A 19,919-nucleotide genomic window follows, 5' to 3' on the forward strand; every position below is an offset into this window, starting at 1 on the left:
CTGGTACACTGCCGCTCTTCGCATGTCGGTCCCATAGTCATTTTCGTCAAAACTGAGTTTTTCAATGCAAATGGTAGCTAATTACCAATATTTTCATAACACTGGATGTCCCATCACATAAGAAGCAATGGTACGAAGCAAACTTGAAACGCGATTTTCGGTATGGGACGAACATGCGAAGAGCGGCAGTACAGTACACTGGAGTCGCTTTTTACGCGGTTTTTTTTACACGGTTTTTTACGCGGTTTTTTTTTTACGCGGATTTCGGAATTTACGCGGTTTTTTTTTTACGCGGATTCCGGAATTTACGCGGTTTTTTTTTTACGCGGATTTTGGTTTTTTTTTACGCGGTTTTCAGAATTTACGCGGTATATCGCTTTTTACGCGGTTTTTTCTTACACGGTCTTTTTTTACTTGGGTTTTTTTTACGCGGATTTCGGAATTTACGCGGTTTTTTTTACGCGGATTCCGGAATTTACGCGGTTTTTTTTACGCGGGACGTATCACCCGCGTAAAAAGCGACTCCAGTGTACTACCGAAGTACATAGAATTTCGAATGTTGAGACTTTAGAACAAATGTCCAACAAAATAATTAATAATTTCAGGCAAAAATCGTTGCAATCCTCAATTGCAACGATTAATTCCCTTTATACGAAAATAAGATTTAGTTTTATTTTTTAGTTTTAAGATTTCAATTGTTATACTGACATGCAGGTTTATAAAACCTGTTTAAAATACTGAATTGCCAAGGCAGGAACAATGTAAAAACACTTAGATACATCATAACAATTAAGGCTGGTAAGTTACTGTAGTAATTGGAGCACCTTGGTTAAAATGAAATTCAACTTATTTTGAATTTAGAACAAATAAAGAGCTAAAAAACCGGAACCTCTGGGTCAATCTTATTCTGGTTTCAATAGACCATAGCACATTTTTCTACTAACTATGAAAATTCCAACCAATTCCATGGCAAAACTAGGTTATTCCGATGCGAACATTGCTGTTTCTAAGCCTGATCTAAAAGAAAACCGTGCTTGTTGCGTTAGACCCTCGCCATAAGCAAGGCGGGTGTTGTTAATTTCAAACGCTAATAACTTTTCAGAGTTATTCCCGATACCCTGTTCTTCACTTTTCACACGAAGAAAATCAAATGCGTATAGCGCCACCAAGAGGCATCATGTAAAAGGGCCTCATTTCCCCATACATTTTTCCCATACAAACTCAAGCTCTTTGCAGGACCCCTTCTCGTGGATCGGACGGCTTCAAATTTCGATGGGGTGTTTCTGACCCCCCAAAACATCATTCTAGGATGAAGCGTTTGCCACTCTAATGGGGCAATAATAATAATACTTATATAGTAGAATTTTGAAGCTGGATAAAAATACAGCTGTTGTTTAGTACCTATGTAAACTATTACATATGAATCATTTAGTTTTCATTGGTTTGTGTTTCATAACAGCACTATTTTCTCTCTTTGTCATTATAGCTTAAAATGGTCTTTTTGGCCCAGGGGCCGGGGCCCTTCGTCTCCCGCCGTGACGTATATGAGAACAACAGAACCGATGTAGCATCTGGATACAGCAACCAAATTGCCATTTTATCCAACATTTGCAACAAGAATCAAATTCAACCACTACCAGAAATTGCAGCCAAGGTCTCGTTAATGCGTTTTGATTTTTCTTCGTCATTGTTTTTAAACTTTAGCGAAGAAAAACTAACGTCTTTCGAGGGCCCGCCAGCAGCGGAGGCCCTTCTCGCTTTTTCTGCATGGATTCAATGAAACGCAGCGAGGCAAACAGCAGCCACCACCAAAACAAGGTGGTTTTAACAAACCAAGGAACAGACAGCAATAGCAAAATAAATTGTAGCGGTAGTAATTTTAACAATAACACTGTAAGTAATAAGCAGCAACACCAAACGGCGTCCTTGAATCAAGAATCCACGCTGCCAAACACGTCAACTTCATCGACGTCAACAACCAGTGATATCCACAAAGATTCCAACTTTGAGTACGACGATAACGAGTGGGATGTTGGTATAGGTGATCTGATCATTGATCTAGACGCAGATATAGAGAAATCATCAGTTAACAACCAACAGCAAGAAATACAATCAGGAACAATATTGATTGGTGAAAATTCTTCGCAACCAACGTCGGAACCAATCTTACCGTCACTTCCATCTGTAGGTTCTCTCGACGTACTTGGTAGTGACAGCAATAAAGCGAGCCTAAAGAAATCACAAAACGCACTTTCGTCACCAATTCCATCAAAAGATTGTGATTCTTTAGGAGCAAGTGCAGTGAAAGAAGATCTTCCACCTAATAGTGCAAAACTCCTGATTTCGAAAGCTACGTCTGTGAAAGGAGGAACCACGTCTTCAACACCATCCAAGCATCACTCCTCCTCTTCCTCTTCCTCTTCTTCCTCCTTACCATCGGTGACTTCGTTTGCTTCTGGACATCATCTTCATCATCACTACCATCATCATCATCACCATCACAAATCGAACAGCAGCGTAGATTCTAGGAATCAACACACAACTAACCTATCAAAACATTCTGTGCTACTCAGTCAACTAAACAGCATAAGAAATTCCAACTCTTCACCCTTTGAAACATCTGGATTGAAACATAAGCACAGTTCCAGTACTTTTAGTAGCAGGTTAAGCAACATGTCCTCCACGAACAATAGTTCGGGTGGTAAATCAGCCACTAAATTAGCTGTAGATCATCAAGCTACGCTTGACAAAGGATTAAAGATGAAGATTAAACGTACTAAGCCTGGCACGAAAACGTCGGAAGCTAAGCATGAAATCGTGAAAGCTGAACAAAACGGTACAAGTTCACTATCGTCATCTGCGGATGAAAATAATGGTAATAGCAACAGTAGTTCCAACTCGAGCAACAAGAAACACTCGTCACAATCGCAGTCCCAAGCACAAGTGGCCAGCTCAACTATACAACAGCAGTCGCAACAGGGATCGAAACGAGGTAGCAGTGGGCATCGTCGAGATAAGGCGAAGGAAAAGACCACACACCACAATCAGCGGGAGAAAAATGAGCACAACAGTACCAGTACTGGCAATAGCACACCATCAGGTGTTGATCGGTCTTGCAGTTGTACGCATGAAATTCAAATCAACGGAATTCAACAACCTTGCTCTGGTGCATTCTGCATAAAGAGTAAAACCTCAGATCAACAAATGACTTCGCTAACGCAGCGGTTATCAAATCAAAACAACTCGAGGTAAGCACTTTTTTACTCTATTCTAAATTCAAATCAATTTCGAGGTAGGGTCATAGTAAACAAATAAGGCATGGTGAGCATCCTGTACTTTTGCTTTAAATTTTGGATTATTCAAAACAAATTAATTAACATATTGATATTGAATCTACTACCAATTAATTTGTTTTGAACAATTAGAAATTTAATGGACAGGATGCGCAATATGCCGCACCTGTCACTATGTCCCTCCTGCCGCTATATTCATGTTTTAACCTAGGTGCTCCAGCTACTACTGTAACTTACCAACCTTATTAGGTATGATATATACATAAGTGTGTTTGCATTGTTCGTGCCTTAGAAGTTAAGTATTTTAAACAGGTTTTCTATACCTGCGTGTCAAAATGCAAATCAAAAAATTGTGTAACGAGCCACTGTTATGTTTTAAACGCTGCATTAATGGTTTTAAATTATTTTCACACCCTTTGATTCAGAGTTGATGTAAGATATGTTTGGTATAAAGATAATAGTAATTTATCATTATTAACTATTGACAATTTATCAAACTTTTAGGCCGCTATTAACCAATCACGTGCTCGCTTGCTATAACTATCGCGGGAACAGAGAGACAACCGGTTATAAAAGAGCTTACCTGTGACCCATTTCGCACCAAATCGTATTCGGAGCTGGCAGCACCCTCTCAGATTTCAATGAAACTTTCTGGATGTGTGGACTTTGACTAAATAAGCCACTTTGCACATACTTAGTTTTTTTTTCAAAATTTATCTAGACTAACCTTTGAGAAGGGCCAAACTTTTTTTGCCGATTTTTTTTCAAAAAAATATTATGGAAAAATGACAACTACAAACATGTGTTGTATGGATGACTTTTAGAAAATTGTCCAAATTATCGAAAAAAAAAATACTGAAAAAAAAAATAACATTGAAAAAAAAATCAATTTTTAAAATTTGAAGTCGATTTAAAAAAAATGGAATGTTTGATTTGGATGAAACTTTGTTTCAAAATAGGTAATTATGTTTACTACCAACCGTCCATGCATCGCGAGATGGGCACTTTAAAGGAAAAAAACATTTCTAACAAAAACTTTTTCATGTCTGAACTGATTTTTTTTAATTTGCCATTTTCAGACAAAACTAAACCAGTGAAGCTCAAAGTCATCTCAGAATCCAACAAAGCTCAATTTGCGATTATTTTGTTTCCAATCAGCACTTAATTTCCCTCTGATTAATCGAAAATTTCATATTAAAAAGGATGGACCTGGATCATTAATATGCTGCTGCCCACTAGTTGACGGTTGGATATTTACTTCATTTCCAACCGATCGGCGTTTTTTCATAACTGGACTTCTATTATAAGATACCACGCTACGGTATGACTCACATATGCTCATCGTTTCAATTTTGTGGTTATATCCCATAGAATGTATTTTTCTACCATCGTTGACGATATGGCCCGTAACTTATTTCAGTTGCATCACGGATTATTTATATTTGAACAACATTTCAATCCTTTGAGCCTTAATTTACTACTTTGGTCCATGATAAAATTATTACTAAAACTTGTCTTCGCAACTTTCGTTATGAAATCAACCTTAGTTTTATAGTGCTCATAGGTAGAATAAAGTGGTAGGTATATAATGTTAATGGTTTAGGTATAAATAACAGAAGGGCATATATAATTATGATGCGATAGGTTGACTTCCCAAATCGTTGTTGATACGAAAGAAGATCTCAATTTAAATTTTATTCATACCTAATTCTTTATGGCTAACTTTAGCTAAGAATGCTAAGTTTGGATTTTGCATCAGTAGTAGACAATATAATCAATTATATTATTTTCTAATTAGCCTTTTAAGCCCTTTTCATATGGAATTCTCGATTAATCCAAGTGATTAGTTGCTGATTAATTGAATCAAAAATTGAGCTTCATTGGGTTCTGAGATGACTTTGAGCTTCACTGGTTTAGTTTTGTGTGAAAATGGTACGTTAAAAAAATCAGTTCAGACATGAAAAAGTTTTTGTAAGAAAAACTTTTTTTTCCTTAAAAGTGCCCATCTCGCGATGTATGGAAGGATGGTAGTAAACATAATTACCAATCTTGAGGCAAAGTTTCATCCGAATCAAACATGGCCATTTTTTTAATCGACTTTAAATTTTAAAAATCGTTTATTTTTCAGTGTAGGTCTCAAATGGATTTTTTTTTTCAGTATTTGAAAGCAGATTGCACTTGATATTTTTATCATAGATTTTTTCGCAGAACTCCCGTGAAATGAGGTCCTTGAACATTGTTATAAAATTCCATGAGCTTTAAAACTGTGCGAGGAATTTGACTAAGTTCAGAATTTATAAAATTTGTGGGAAGTATGCATGTTCTAGAACCAAAAAAAAACAAATCATTCGAAGCCTCTGAATTTTTTAAATTTATTTGTTACTGAAGATCAATCCATTTTAGGTCTGTAAAGTTCAACTTGTGAATGAAAATAACTAGGAATATTAAATGTTTTTATTTTAAAATGCATTCTTTTCTTTGCAATATCCTTAGTAAGAAAATTATTAAATTTTTTGAGTAATGATAAGATTCCCTTAGACTTCCACGTATTTTCAGCAGAAATAAAATTACCTGAGAAAACCCGGTTTTTCAGGTTTTTACAGGTAAGAGACACTTGGAGGTTTAGTCATAAACTTTCTATTGAATCTTTCGCTTTAAAGGTTCCTATCGTACATATTTAAGTGTTTATGAGATTCTAATTGAATAAGTCTAAAACATCAAACATTTATTTGGTATGCCATCTGAACGATTAATTTTCTTCCCTTAGGTCATATAAGCAACTATTTAGTCACTTATTTCTTCAACGTGGTCACTAAAATCACTATTTTTGACAGCATTGATCGCTACCAGCCCTGTAATCGAAGTAGCAAGTTAAAGCAATAAGAAGTGAAATGGTATACTAGCAATAAGAAGTTAAAAAGTATGTGATTTGTGATGTACACCATCCAATTAGTCTCTTTCACTTGAAAAACTGTTCCAAAGACAGAAACCTTATATCTAGTCAAGATGTCAAGTTAAGCAAATAATTTATTAGTGTCACCTGGAAGACGAATTTTGAACTCAACTGTTCACCTTATGCATCTCACATCTGAACAGCGTTGATGAAGACCGCAACCCAGTAATGTCATGGTAAATTTGGAACTGACTATTCATTTAGAATTACCCTTTGCGCCCTTCATACAAGGTAAATATTTTTTTGAATACGCGCGCGACTACGTCTTAGTGTACTCTACTGGCGTTTAAATAAAAAAAATGTGTGACGAAATAGTCTCAGGTTTTAAACGCTTATGACATGGTCATTTAAGAATGAATTTCAATTTTAATTACACCATTTGATTCAGCTTGTTTGGTATGAAGATGATTGTTGTTTATCAATAGTTTACTATTGAAAATTGATCAACCAATTACGTACTCGCTAGCTATGGATATCGAGAGAACAGAGAGACGAACTGATTGCGCGAGGTTATAAAAGTTCGTATCAGTAAATATTGTGTCAGTTCGTCTGCGGATATGACGGAGGACACTTGACACGAGACCCGTACAGAAGGCCGAATCACAAAAGGCCGAAAATATTCTAAGGTACCACAAAAGGCCGAAAACCAAAAAGGTCGTAAATTTATCAAAAACTGAATTTGTTGAAAACCACATCCAAACAATATGTAAGCCTTTCTGCTCACACAACTAACTCGGCTCGTTAAATGGTTTGTATTCACAAAAATTAAGCCAAGATAGGTGTTCTCACTTGCTGACTTTTTGGACTTGCGGTAGAGGTGAGCGGTTTATTTACGCACATACAACATTCTGATTGGGTAGCGAGTTGCGCAAACAGTTGAATGTGTGTAACTGTGTTCAGCAAAACGGACAAAACAAACGGACATCCCATCGAATACTAAAAAATCCGGAAAAATAAAGCTAACTATCACTTTCTCTCTCATTCGGCATCTGAAGCCTTTCTGCTCTTACAACTGAGTCGCCTCGTTGAATGGTCCGCATTTACAAAAAACGAAGCCATCTTGTCATTAAACCGCTGTTAAACACTCAAACAAACATAAAAATAAAGCTACTTAAATTTTAAGCTTTTTATTTTAAATTTTCATTATACGGAAATCGAATGGTTATTAAGTAGTTTCCATTATATTTTATTTCGAAGATGCAGAATAATAATTATTGTAAGTTTACTTAATGTAATGTAATGTAATTTGATTTATTAAAATCAAATAAACAAAATCCAAAAAAAAAAAACTCGAGAAAACAAATACATACATTCGTGACGGTCTTCGGCGACAGTGTCGTATGACAGAGCCTGTCATATCAAATTTTAATTTAGTACTGTACTATGATAGCTTGTATTTCAAGTGTCGGAGGGAAAGGCAGTTGATTGCATTGAAAGGTATACTAGCGACACTCACAACTCTTTTGAAATTCTCAGTAGGACTACTTTCAAGAATAATGGTAGGGAGTAAACATTGATTCCAATCTTAACAAGAATACCAGAAGCATGACTGTCGCTATTACCAGCCACGCCCATCTTTACCATAACTAGGGATAGGGAAGGAAATGTTGATGTAGTACTTACGAGAGGCCACCGACTTAGCGACCTTCATAAGTGCTGCAGAGTTGGAGGGTTGGGAAGGGTATTCGGTTAGGATTCGCCTAAAGTTGGCGATGCAAACAAAATTATATATTGCTTATGTGTTGCTCATTTAATATCTCGATAGCCGACTATCGAAAGAAAATATTCATTTCGTTTAGTGATCATGGATTTTAAGAGTCATGACGGAGAGCTTAGGATTAAACCCATGATTTTCTGCTCAGTAAGCAAAAACGATCCCATCGAGAATCTCAGAACCATAACGCTCCGCGACAAAACACCACTTCGTTATTGCTTGGTATGTAACGAACGACGAAATTCACGATAATGCAAATAGTTCCCGAGGTTGATGGTTAATCTCAAATATAGCTATTTATTGTGTTGTGGAAGGAGCTTGGGTTAAATCCATGATTTTCTGCTCAGTAAACAAACAAAATCCCTTCAGGGTCATCGAGCATCTCACAATCCACAGCGCTTCGCGTCAAAGTACGATTAAGTTCTCTTTAGGTATGTAACGAACGATAAAGATACGCGATAATTCATGTGCTTTTCTGCAAAAATGTAATTCAATAGCTATTAGCAGTGGCGTCCCGTAACCTCACTTTTTACCTGTGCACCAACTTTCAAATCCCATATTAAATGCCATGTTAATACTCGAATTGGTTTAAAAATACACTTAACCTTCTAGTTTACTCTATAGATATCCATTGAAAGCAATATTTTGATATTTTTTTTTTATGTGTTGAGAGTTGGTGCACAGGTAGATTGAGGTTAAGGAAACCCCATATTGCAATCTTTTTAGGAAATCAGCCGGTAGAAAAGTGTGAAAGACTTAGGGATTTAGGAGTTATCATAGATTCCAAACTAACATTCAGTGATCATTATAATACCATCATCAACAGAGCATACATGCTTGGTTTTATTAAACGATTTAGCTATAATTTTCATGATCCGTACACAATAAAAACGATGTACATTGACTATGTGAGGACAATACTGGAATATTGCAGCATAGTTTGGTCACCTTATTCAATAACGCACGAAGAACGAATAGAATCGGTACAAAATCAATTCTTATTGTTTGCATTTCGTAAATTAGGTTGATTACCTCTTCCGTCTCATGAAGCACGGAGCATGCTCATCAACATTCAAACATTAAAAGAGCGTCGTGAATTCACGAGAATTTGCAATGGTGGAATATTTTTTTAGAAACCAACATCGTACAAATTATGCTAAATTTGGACCCTGCGATCAAATGATGGCTACCTACAACAAGGACTGCGAAACTATTGACTTTACAATGACAAAAACCAAATTAAAACAACACTTCAATTTAATTCGTAATTTGAATACGTAAAAATAGAATACTATCAAGGTAAACACTGCTTATTTAATTTTATGTCTTATTGCATTATTAGTATAAAAAAATAAAGAATGTAATTATTATTGTAACAAAATGGCCTACGTCTGATTGACGACAATAATAAATAAATAAATTTTGAAGCCCATTCTTGAAAGTGTTCAGTGAGACTCCATACACATTAAAAATTAATTCAACAGGTAGCTGATTGATGGTGTTTCTTTCCAAGATTCTCCATTCATCAGTATTTAACCCTCACATGAAAAAAACCAATGATAATTTCAGGACGAGGAGTATTTTTTTCATCCACAGCAGTAAGTTCTATTTCTCCCAAGATGGTAATGGTAGAAATTACGCTTTTCAGCCAGTCAGCTGTTTCCTGATTTTTGCAGACGAGAACTAGATACCCCGTCCTAAACACACATTGTCCAAATTCAGGCTTGACCTTCTCCTTACGTTGCTGCACAACTTTTGTAAGGATAGCCTTGCGTATGGCTACCAACTGTTGTGTGGATAATTCAATGTTAGGGTAGTTTTCCGGAACGATTCCTAGCTTAACACTATTCACCACATCACGATAAAGAGGTTTAGTATCTTTCCGTGTATGTTCAACACGTTATTTGGGTTACCTCCATTACTGTTGGTCTGCCATCGCCTTTTTGTACGTTAGGCATTGGAAGCCTCCCGTCGTATGATCGTTACCGTCTTCTTTTTTTGCAGAGTATACACGTCGGTTGCTTCGTACAGCTTCTTGCAATATGGCCTTTCTCTCCGCATTTCCTGCACAGATCAGATCAGTCAGGGCCATTGCAGTTCCTCGCCTGGTGACCGAATCCCATGCACTTGAAGCATCGCTCCAGTTGCTTGGTAACCCGAGGAGTGGCTTTCAGCGAGCACACTGACCAGCCAACCTTGACCTTGCCCGTCTCCAACAGCTTATTCGCTGCAACTGTGTGAGTGTGAGCACCGTTCATCCATCATCGTGCGCCTGTGTGCCTTGAATACCGAGCCTCGATCAAGGGCACCACAACGAAGGTCATCCACGCTTGGCGTCGCTTCCCTGCCATCTGTGTAAACGCCTACATATATACACATATAACGCTCTGTGGTAGTACTATAGGATTATCAGATAAGTTTTTGTTTTTGTTTCTTTTCCTCCTCCATCAGTTACATTTTCAATTTGTGTTTCTGTGTTCATAGCGTTTTCTGTGTATTTTAATATCGGTTCAGTGGTAGAGCGTTTTGCGCCCCCACTAGTACGAGAAAAAAAATGATGTTTTGTGGGAAGACGACATGGATGACCGATCATCTCAGAAATCTGATGATGTCATCCTTGGTTCGTCGTCTCAGTCTGTCAATAGCAGGCTAAGAAAAGCACCAGAACGCGGGCCTATCCGAATGACTCGACTGGTCCATGGGTTGTCTACTTTCAGTCCAAAAACAAACCTTTGAATGTTGTGCAAATTTCAAATGATTTGAAGCGATTCTCGACCGTGACCGAAATCACGAAGGTTCGGCACAATAAACTTCTTGTTACCGTCGCTAACCTGAAGCAAGCTAATGAGATTGCTGTCTCCCAGCTCTTTACGCTCTAGTATAGAGTGTATATCCCAGTTCGTGAAGGTGTGGTAAACGAAGCAAGTCTGACCCCCGAGATCTTGGAGAAGCAGGTGGTTGGCTGTTTCAAGAACCCTTTGCTTCCCCCGGTGAAGATACTGGATGTCCAAAACTGGGCTTAGTATCTGTCAGCGAAGGTAAAAAGAGTTTTACGCCCACAGACAGCGTGTACTGCAGAGGAACTCCTCCTCATGATATCTCGTCGTGCCCAGTGTACAAACAGCGCGGGGAGAAACTTGAACTCTCCCTTAAGGAACGTTTCAGGCGGTCTTTTGCAGAAATGCTGAAAACAGCCAAGCCATCGACTAATGACTCAATCCTCTTTTGTCAAATGACGAGTCTAACTCTGACATGGCGGAGGAAGGAACTCCTTTCAGTTTTACGGAAGTTTCTTCACTGAAATGAAGACACATTGGGCATCTATGGCATCCTACGTTGCCGACTTCTAGTGGAGTCGACGCTCCCATCGGCCCTCATCTGTCCTCCAAGCGGCCATCATCTTCGGTCTGGTTGATCACCAGGTCTCTGTCAGGTAACTTAGACTGGTATATGTCTGGCCGAAGCCGCCAGTGATACTACGCCCCTAATGGTTCGTACAACAAATGGTTCCAGATCCGCAATATCTGCTTCTCGGTGACATCGATAACTTGGCATCCTACGATTTCGACGTCTAGTGGAGTCGACGCTCCCACCGGCCCTCATCTGTCATTCGATCGGTTTGAATATCAGTTCTCTGTCAGCAACATTGATAGAATGGCCTCCTACGCCCGACATGTAACTGAAACGACGCTCCAAGCGGCCATCATCTTCGGTCAGGTTGATCACCAGGTCTCTGTCAGGTAACTTAGACTGGTATATGTCTGGCTGAAGCCGCCAATTATACTGCGCCCTTAATTGCTTGTACAAAAAATGGTTCCAGATCCGCATCTGTATAAATATTAGAAAAGCTTTCATAACCTCATCTCCTTAAAAGAGCGCAAACTCACTGGAGATGTCTCGTGTCATGTGAAAATATCATTGAACTTATTTATTGTAATTTAAGAAAAGATGAGGTTTTATTTCTGCTGGAGAATGGGGTACATTGTAATGCTCTACTCCAGTGGCCTTTACCCTGCTCCATAAATATAAATAAATAAATAAAATAAACGTTCGTTCACGGATAGCCGCTGATTAGGAACCCCAAATCAGCTTGCCCAAATCAAGTAGTGGTGAAACAAGGAGACTTCTACTCTTCCTGGATTCCGCAGAACAGACTATATCCAGGATTTTCCACCTCTCCCGGGGACATCCAAAACTCTTGATGCCCCAGTTTTAAGAACAGAAACCCCCTCCTCATCAGGGTTGTTCTCATTTGATAACATTGTGGACGGTATCCTCAAGTACCTCGATATTTGTGATCCTTCCAAAACCTTTTTTCTGGCAATGCTTCCTACTGTGAGATCCTCTTGAAAAAATTGACATTGAAGTGGCCCCTCCTTGAAGCAATCATTTTCTTCGATGGATAATTTTCCAAACGAGGTCGGGGATTTGATCACTGTTCTACAGTGGAATTGTCGAGGTCTTATTTCTAAATTAGACTCGTTCAAGTTTTTAGTTCATAATAATGATTGTGATGCATTTGCTCTCGGCTCTCATCACATATCGTTTTTTTTAACATAACATTATTCGACTGGATCGTGCCCTTCCCTTTGCTAGTTTTTGCACCTTGTTGCTGGTGGGCGGGCTTAATTTCATGCTTTATAGTGGAGTGTTGGAGACGGTAGGTTTATGGCCGGCGTTGCTGGCTCATGCCGCGGTAGCATGGCGCCATGGGCAGGCGATGGGGAATACTAAGCTTCCCCTCTCTGATGAACCACTGCATGAGAAAACCAAAGATCTAGTCTAACAGTGAAAGTATCACACTTGTTACTCCTTTGTATAAGCACTGACGTTCGGTGCGATACTGGCGGGGTTTTTTTTCCGCAAATCACTATTATTTTATTTATTTTTACGTAGATAGATTTATTTGGGTTTGCAAATATTACTATTGAAATATTTCAGAAAGTGCCCAACAGTGCTCCTTCTATTTGCGTGACAAGCTTTCATTGTTGTTTTCATTGAGGTATTACTCAGGGAACAATGTTAAACACCATTCTTGTACATGGTATTGTAACTAATCTTATATGTGCTTCATTTTGATTTGGGATAAGTGTTTGAACTATGGCTCGGGATTTCCACTGTGGCGTGCTTCTATTGTGACATATCCATACTTAAGTACAGGTACTTAAGAAAGCATGGATAATGATTAATTAGGTGAATTAGAGATTTCAATTATTTATTAAATTAGACTAATGAGATATCATAATCATCAAATGAACTTAAATTAGAAACTTCAGAAAGTCTAATAACATTAAGCAGAGAGCATTTGAGTTAACTTATTTCTTAGTGTCCAAGTACTTACATTTGTAAACAGCAGTCAATGTTAATCTATGAACTAAACCCTACGTGACTGTAAAATCGATCTTTCCTTATGTGGTATTGATGCATATTTAACTTTTCGCGGCTGTCGGAATCAACGCGCCTACGTCTACGGAGCTTACACAGAAGTGATTCGCAATTCGGTAGAGCTTACCAAAAGTTTTTTTTTAGCTTATGTAGTTTAGAACTTGTTCGGAACGGTCGCGAAATTTTGAAATGATTGATACGTGCGGTAAAATAACTAAATTGAAACAAAGCTCAATGGTTAAATAAGTAGAATATCTAGGGAGGAAACCAAAATTAATCAACTTGCCATCAACAAACTGGCTATCACATTTATTTTGGTGGCACTCTTTGAGTGATAATAAGCTGTTTTGTCTCTACGGTTTTCTCGCGCGGCGTTCGCAATTTGCGAGATTTTCGTATCTTACGTAATTTAGATGTTTAGCTTTAAACGGTTTTATTGACTCGAGGTTGTTCTTTAAGCGGTTTTGGTGCAGGTTAAACCTTTGGCGGCTGTCGGAATCAACGCGCCTACGTCTACATCTACGGAGCTTACGCAGAAGTAATACGCAATTCGGTAGAGCTTGTCAAACGCTTTTGAGCTTTTGTAGTGTAGAATTTGTTCAGTACGGTCGTGAAACCTTGAAATGATTGATATGTTCTTTAAATTAACTAATTTGATACAAAGCGCAGTTGTAAAAAAGTAGAATATCTAGGATTGAACCCACGGTCTTCTGCTCAATAAGCAAAAACGTTTGCCACTAGGCAGACAAGCTTCTTTTCGAGTTGCTGTTATTACCATGTAGTCATGTTAACAAATAAAACGATTGACGAATCATGAATGTGGATGGGCTTGAGATTAGACTCATGATGTTCTGCTCAGTAAGCAAAACCGGTTGTTCTAAGGCCACCGAGCCCCTCATATCACATTATAACGTTACGAAATACACGATAAACAAGCGATCTAACCATACATTTTTAATATGAAAGGATCAGGGACCGCGTTTTGACGTTGGATAACGTCTTTCGGCAACAAACGGGGGTACAAAATTGAAAACAGTCATTTTGGATGCGTTACAAAAAATTAAAAGATTTTGAACGATAATAACTCAACCGTCTCTCGATAGATTTACGAGATAATGGCATCAATCAATTGGAAATATTTCTAGCAATTTGCTGAATGTTTCAAAACTATTGATTTCATTCTGTAAACTATTGAAAAATGGTTAAAAGTAAACCATTGTCTAAAGATGGTGAAAATCGATTGTTTTTTTTTATATTCTTATACATTCTCCAACCGAGACATCAGATGCGAGTATCTGACACCTCTGATATTTTCTGTTCTACTATATAAGCGTCCAACAAGGTCGCCCGTTCCATCATTGTCTATCCGATCGTCGACCCAGCAGCAGAGCAGCAGAGCAGCAGTACCAGAGCAGCGGAAGCAGAGCAACGGCAGCAGAGCAGCGGCAGCAGAGCAGCGGCAGCAGAGCCTGGGGCGAAAGGGCACGCCGAGTGCGTTGGTGCCAGTGCTCCGGTATACTGGGCCGCCGTCATGGAATGCCCAGCTGCTGCAGTTCTCAGTCGGTCGTATTCACCGTCTGCTCCGCAAGGGCAACTACGCCGAGCGCGTTGGAAAAATGGCCCTTTTCAGGGCCACAACATTATCAAGAAAGAGTTTAACGATTAATTTTCTAATGCCTTTCCGACACTTGAATATCGAAAGTTAAATCTTCGCAGAGCCATATTTTATCTCGAAAAATAATTTTAAAATTCTTAACAACGGATGATGTTCCGAGAATCTTGAAAACATAATAAAATTTACTTAGAAAGTACCATAAAGTATATGTTATTTTCTAGTGGATTGGGCAAAGACCTTCACTTTGATGCTACATGAAAATAAAGTGAAATTCATTTCCAAATCATATACCGGACCCGGCTGTGTTTGTTTTCAAAATCTCGAAAACAAACCCCCGCACACGTTCTACTTCGTTACTTAATCTAGACTAGAACGGAACGAACGATTTAAAAAATTAAAGGTCACTTCAACTCTTGAATTATTGTGGTGGCCCTGAAAAGGGCCGGTTTTGTTAAGATTTAGACGGGGTAATTAAGCGCGTTCTCCATACGACGAGCCAGCTGGATGTCCTTCGGCATGATAGTGATGGCACACAGATTGGTATCCTCGAACAGACCGACCAGATAGGCCTCGCTAGCTTCCTGCAGAGCCATAACAGCTGAGCTCTGGAAGCGCAGATCGGTCTTGAAGTCCTGGGCAATTTCACGGACCAGACGTTGGAAAGGCAACTTTCGAATCAGCAGTTCGGTGGATTTCTGATAGCGACGGATCTCACGCAAGGCGACGGTGCCTGGCCGGTAGCGATGGGGCTTCTTTACTCCTCCGGTGGCTGGAGCGCTCTTGCGAGTGGCCTTCGTTGCCAACTGCTTGCGAGGAGCTTTTCCTCCAGTGGACTTGCGAGCGGTCTGCTTAGTACGAACCATTTTGTTGGTTGTGATGAAAGCACACTGTGGAATAAAAAATAAAAATCACTTCCATTCTGTTTTATAACATGCGTTTGCTGTGTTCAACCAATCAGAAACGATGAAAGAACAAGAACACAACAACTAACAAAAAGAATTTAACCCTCAAGTAGGTATAAAACAGCCAAAATTTGGAATTTTTGTTCACTTTCGTTTCAACCTTCATCGACGTTACAATTATCATACTGCGTGACAACATCCAGGGCATCACTAAACCTGCAATCCGTCGTTTGGCTCGTCGTGGTGGAGTTAAGAGAATTTCCGGTCTCATTTACGAAGAAACCAGAGGAGTGCTGAAGGTATTTCTGGAAAACGTTATTCGTGACGCCGTTACTTACACCGAACATGCGAAGAGGAAGACTGTCACTGCCATGGATGTCGTTTACGCTCTGAAGCGGCAGGGACGTACTCTGTACGGACTCGGGGGTTAATTTAGTATCATCGACTAAGAACACAAAACCGGCCCTGTTCAGGGCCACCATATAAATTTAAAAGGTGTTTTAGAATTGACTTTCTTGCCAGAATGTGAAAGGTTGAAGTGATGTGATGGAGCGTTCATCAATCTGTGGGTGTTAAGCTTAAATCAACGTAGGTCCTGCTGGTTACCGCTACTAATCCAGTACCGACAATATTCTGCATACATTTTTGTGTGGTAGTTCCAGATACGTCGTGCACTTCCGGAATCGAGAGAAGAAATTAATGAAAACGCCTGAGTTGTCCGAACGCGCTTTGGGGAAAGATATCGAGCTTATTCGAGCGTTTTATTTCGATAAGCAGCAGGTGTGCTGAAGGAATTACAGGGAAACGTCATTCGATGAACTGTTACATTCAAGTAATTTTTCCCCGGTATATGACCACAATTTTTAATAGGGCATCACGGCCACCCAAATTGTTAGCTTTAAAGTAGAAGAGTAAATAAAACACGTCTGTACTGGTCAAGACAACAAACTCAAGTGAGGTTTTTATTCATCCGCTTGCACGACAATGAATGGTTGTTCAGTTGCTTTTACACTGACTGAATGAACGCGCGATGCTGAATGGCGCAGTGCTGCCATCACTCCTCCTCATCGCGCAGAGATTGAAGACCAATCCTCTCGCGTATATCCTCCAACTTTACCCGGTTCAACGGCTTTGTGAAAATATCCGCCAACATATCCGCTGAAGGGCAATAAGTTACACTTATGTTCTGTTCCTCCGCCAAATCCCGCACAAAATGAAATTTGGTATCCACGTGCTTTGAACGTTTCAGTCCTGCGTTCTGGTCCAACATTTTTATGCAGCTTTGGTTGTCTTCGAAGATCTGCACCGGTTTCTGCACAGGTTCCCCGAAGTCCTTCATTAGCTTTACAATCCACAGCAACTCCTGACAGCTTTCAGCCAACGAGATATACTCCGCTTCGGTCGATGTAAGTGCCACACATGCTTGCTTTCTAGCACACCATGAAATCGAACCACCAGCCAATCGGAATAGATAGCCCGAATTCGACTTCCGGTCTTTCACATTTCCGGCCCAATCGGCGTCCGCATACCCTTGAAGTTTTTCATCACTGGAACCCAGTGTCAGCTTCAAATCACTTGTCGCTTTCAGGTATCGCAACACCCTTTTTGCTTCCGTCCAATCCGCATTCGTTGGTTTGCTCACATTCCTTCCAAGAATCGATGTACTGATAGCAATATCCGGCCGAGTATTCACCGATAGATACAGCAACCCTCCGACGAGACTCTGAAACTTCTCATTGTTCGGAAGTCTGTCATTCTCCTCCTTTTGCTGTAAATATCCGACGTCCATTGGAATCCGTGATCCCTTAGCTTCCGCAAGTCCAAACTGCGCAACCAACTTGTCGATATAAGATTTCTGGTCCAAGCAGTAGGCGTTGACATGCTTTGTCACTCTTATACCCAAAAAATACTTCACGTCACCAAGTTTTGTGATCTGGAACTTGTTCTCCAAGGCTTTCACAACTGCATCGTATTCTTCGTTGTTGGATGTAACGATCAACATATCATCCACGTACACCAGGATGTACACTGTGCTGCCGTTCCTCTTCCGTACGTACAGACACGGGTCAGCGTCCGCCTGTTTGAATCCAAGTCGCTTCAGAACATCATTCAGCTTTTGGTTCCAAACTCTTGCTGATTGCCTCAACCCATATAGACTCTTACGCAACCGACAAACTGTGTTACTTCCAACGCGCAGTCCGGGTGGTACTCGCATGTAAATAGTCTCCTCCAGATCTCCATTCAAATATGCAGTCTTCACGTCAACGTGCCTAACCTGCATTCCGTCACGTCCAGCGACGGTTAGAAGTGTACGAAGCGTCACCTGCTTTGCGACCGGAGCAAAAACTTCGTCGTAGTCAAGACCATACCGCTGAGTAAAACCCTGTGCAACTAACCTTGCTTTATACCGTATGATTTCACCTTGCTCATCCTGTTTCTTCTTGTAGATCCAACGGCATCCGATTACCTTGCTTCCTGATGGCAATGTTGTCAACTCCCAGGCTCCATTCTCGCTCAGAGACTTCAGCTCATCATCCATGGCAGCCTTCCAACGGTCACATTCAAGACCATTTACTGCTTCTTGATAGCTGCGAGGTTCTTCCTGTCGACACTGAACCATCTTGCCATCTGCCAAGTAACGCTCAGGTGGAACACCTTTGGTTAACCTTCCAGAACGACGAGGTGTTTCTACGAATGGCTCCCCCTGGGAGCGAGCCGACTCCTCCTGGACAGAGATAGATTCATCATCCTGGCGGAACACTTCACTACCATTAGCATCTTCGTAGAGACTCCGATCTTCAAGGCCACGCATCGTTTCTTCGCAAGATTCTTCTTCAAAGCCACGAAAAACTTCGTCACTGTCTTCATCCGATTCTTCACCCGACACTTCGGATTCAGTATCGGAATCATCCGACTCTTCCAGTTCCTCACCGCTATTCGGCCTTACTGGCAACGGGGGTAACTGAAGCAATTCGTCCTCGATGACATCCTGGACATCCTCATTCGACTTCAAGAAACGAGCGTCTCGACTGAAAACAATTTTGTGAGTCTTCAAGTCAATAAAACGCCACGCTTTATGCTGATGGGAGTATCCAACGAAAGTCATTTTCGTTGCCTTTGGCTGCAACTTCGTTCGCTTCTCCTTCGGGATGAAAACGTACGCCTCTGTGCCGAACACCTGCAGCAAGCTCATGTCCGGCTTCGAACCATATCAAATCTCGAAGGGCGTCTCATGTACCGGCTTCGTAGGCAACATGTTCTGCAAGCAGTTGGCTGTACTGACCGCCTCGGCCCAGTACCGATAGTGTAATCCAGATTCTATGACCATACACCGCGCCATCTCTACCAGCGAACGGTTCTTGCGCTCAGCGACTCCGTTCTGCTGTGGCGTGTATGCTGTCGTGAATTGCTGCTGTATACCTTCCTGCTTCAGAAAATGTTCCATCTCTGCGCTACGGTACTCTCCTCCTTGATCAGACCTGATTATCTTTGGCGGCCTACCGAATTGCGTTTTCATACTGCGCACGAAATCTCGGATAGCATCCACCGTCTCCGACTTCTTGGACAAGAAATACAGAGTGGTATAACGGCTGTAGTCATCGATCAAGGTCAAAAAATATCGCCGACCACCAGGCGTGACCGTATTCATCGGTCCACACAAATCACTGTGTACCAGATCCAAAATCGCCTTCGACTTCCGCTTCGCCTTCTTGGGAAATGGCAGCCTAGCCATCTTTCCTTGCAAGCAAGGTTCACAAGTAGTATTAATAGAGCAGCTATTTACCTTAATACCAGTTGCCAATTCCTTCCGCTCGAGATCCAGGATAGCTTGAGCATCACGATGTCCCAACTTCCTGTGCCACTCATGGATACAACCCTTCTTGTGACACTGATCCGATGCCACATTCGCTCGTTCCACCATTGGAAGATGATAGAGACCCTTGCTTCTCAGCGCAACAGCAGCAACTCGGTCCCCACTCGCAATCGTGCAACCCTTCTGGTCGAAAATGACTCGTACTCCTTTCTGCACCAGCCTGCCAACCGACACGAGATTCAT

The 19,919-nt window shown here is 40.4% G+C and overlaps 1 protein-coding gene across 4 annotated transcripts in view; it reads left to right on the forward strand.

Annotated features, from left to right (window-relative positions):
• The window catches only part of sbb (scribbler), a 202,182-nt gene that overhangs the window by 90,649 nt on the left and 91,614 nt on the right, over positions 1-19,919 (forward strand). For all 4 annotated transcript variants that reach the window (XM_065220842.1, XM_065220844.1, XM_065220841.1 and 1 more), the window contains exon 2: positions 1,487-3,248. In XM_065220842.1, the coding sequence (XP_065076914.1) occupies positions 1,768-3,248 (1,481 nt within the window). In that variant the 5' untranslated portion in view covers positions 1,487-1,767. The remainder of the gene's footprint in view (positions 1-1,486; positions 3,249-19,919) is intronic.

The sequence above is a fragment of the Ochlerotatus camptorhynchus genome, unplaced genomic scaffold (genome assembly GCF_037179485.1).
Source record: "Ochlerotatus camptorhynchus isolate MF236.1 unplaced genomic scaffold, CSIRO-AGI_Acam_v1.1 ptg000134l, whole genome shotgun sequence".
NCBI classification, from domain to species: domain Eukaryota; kingdom Metazoa; phylum Arthropoda; class Insecta; order Diptera; family Culicidae; genus Ochlerotatus; species Ochlerotatus camptorhynchus.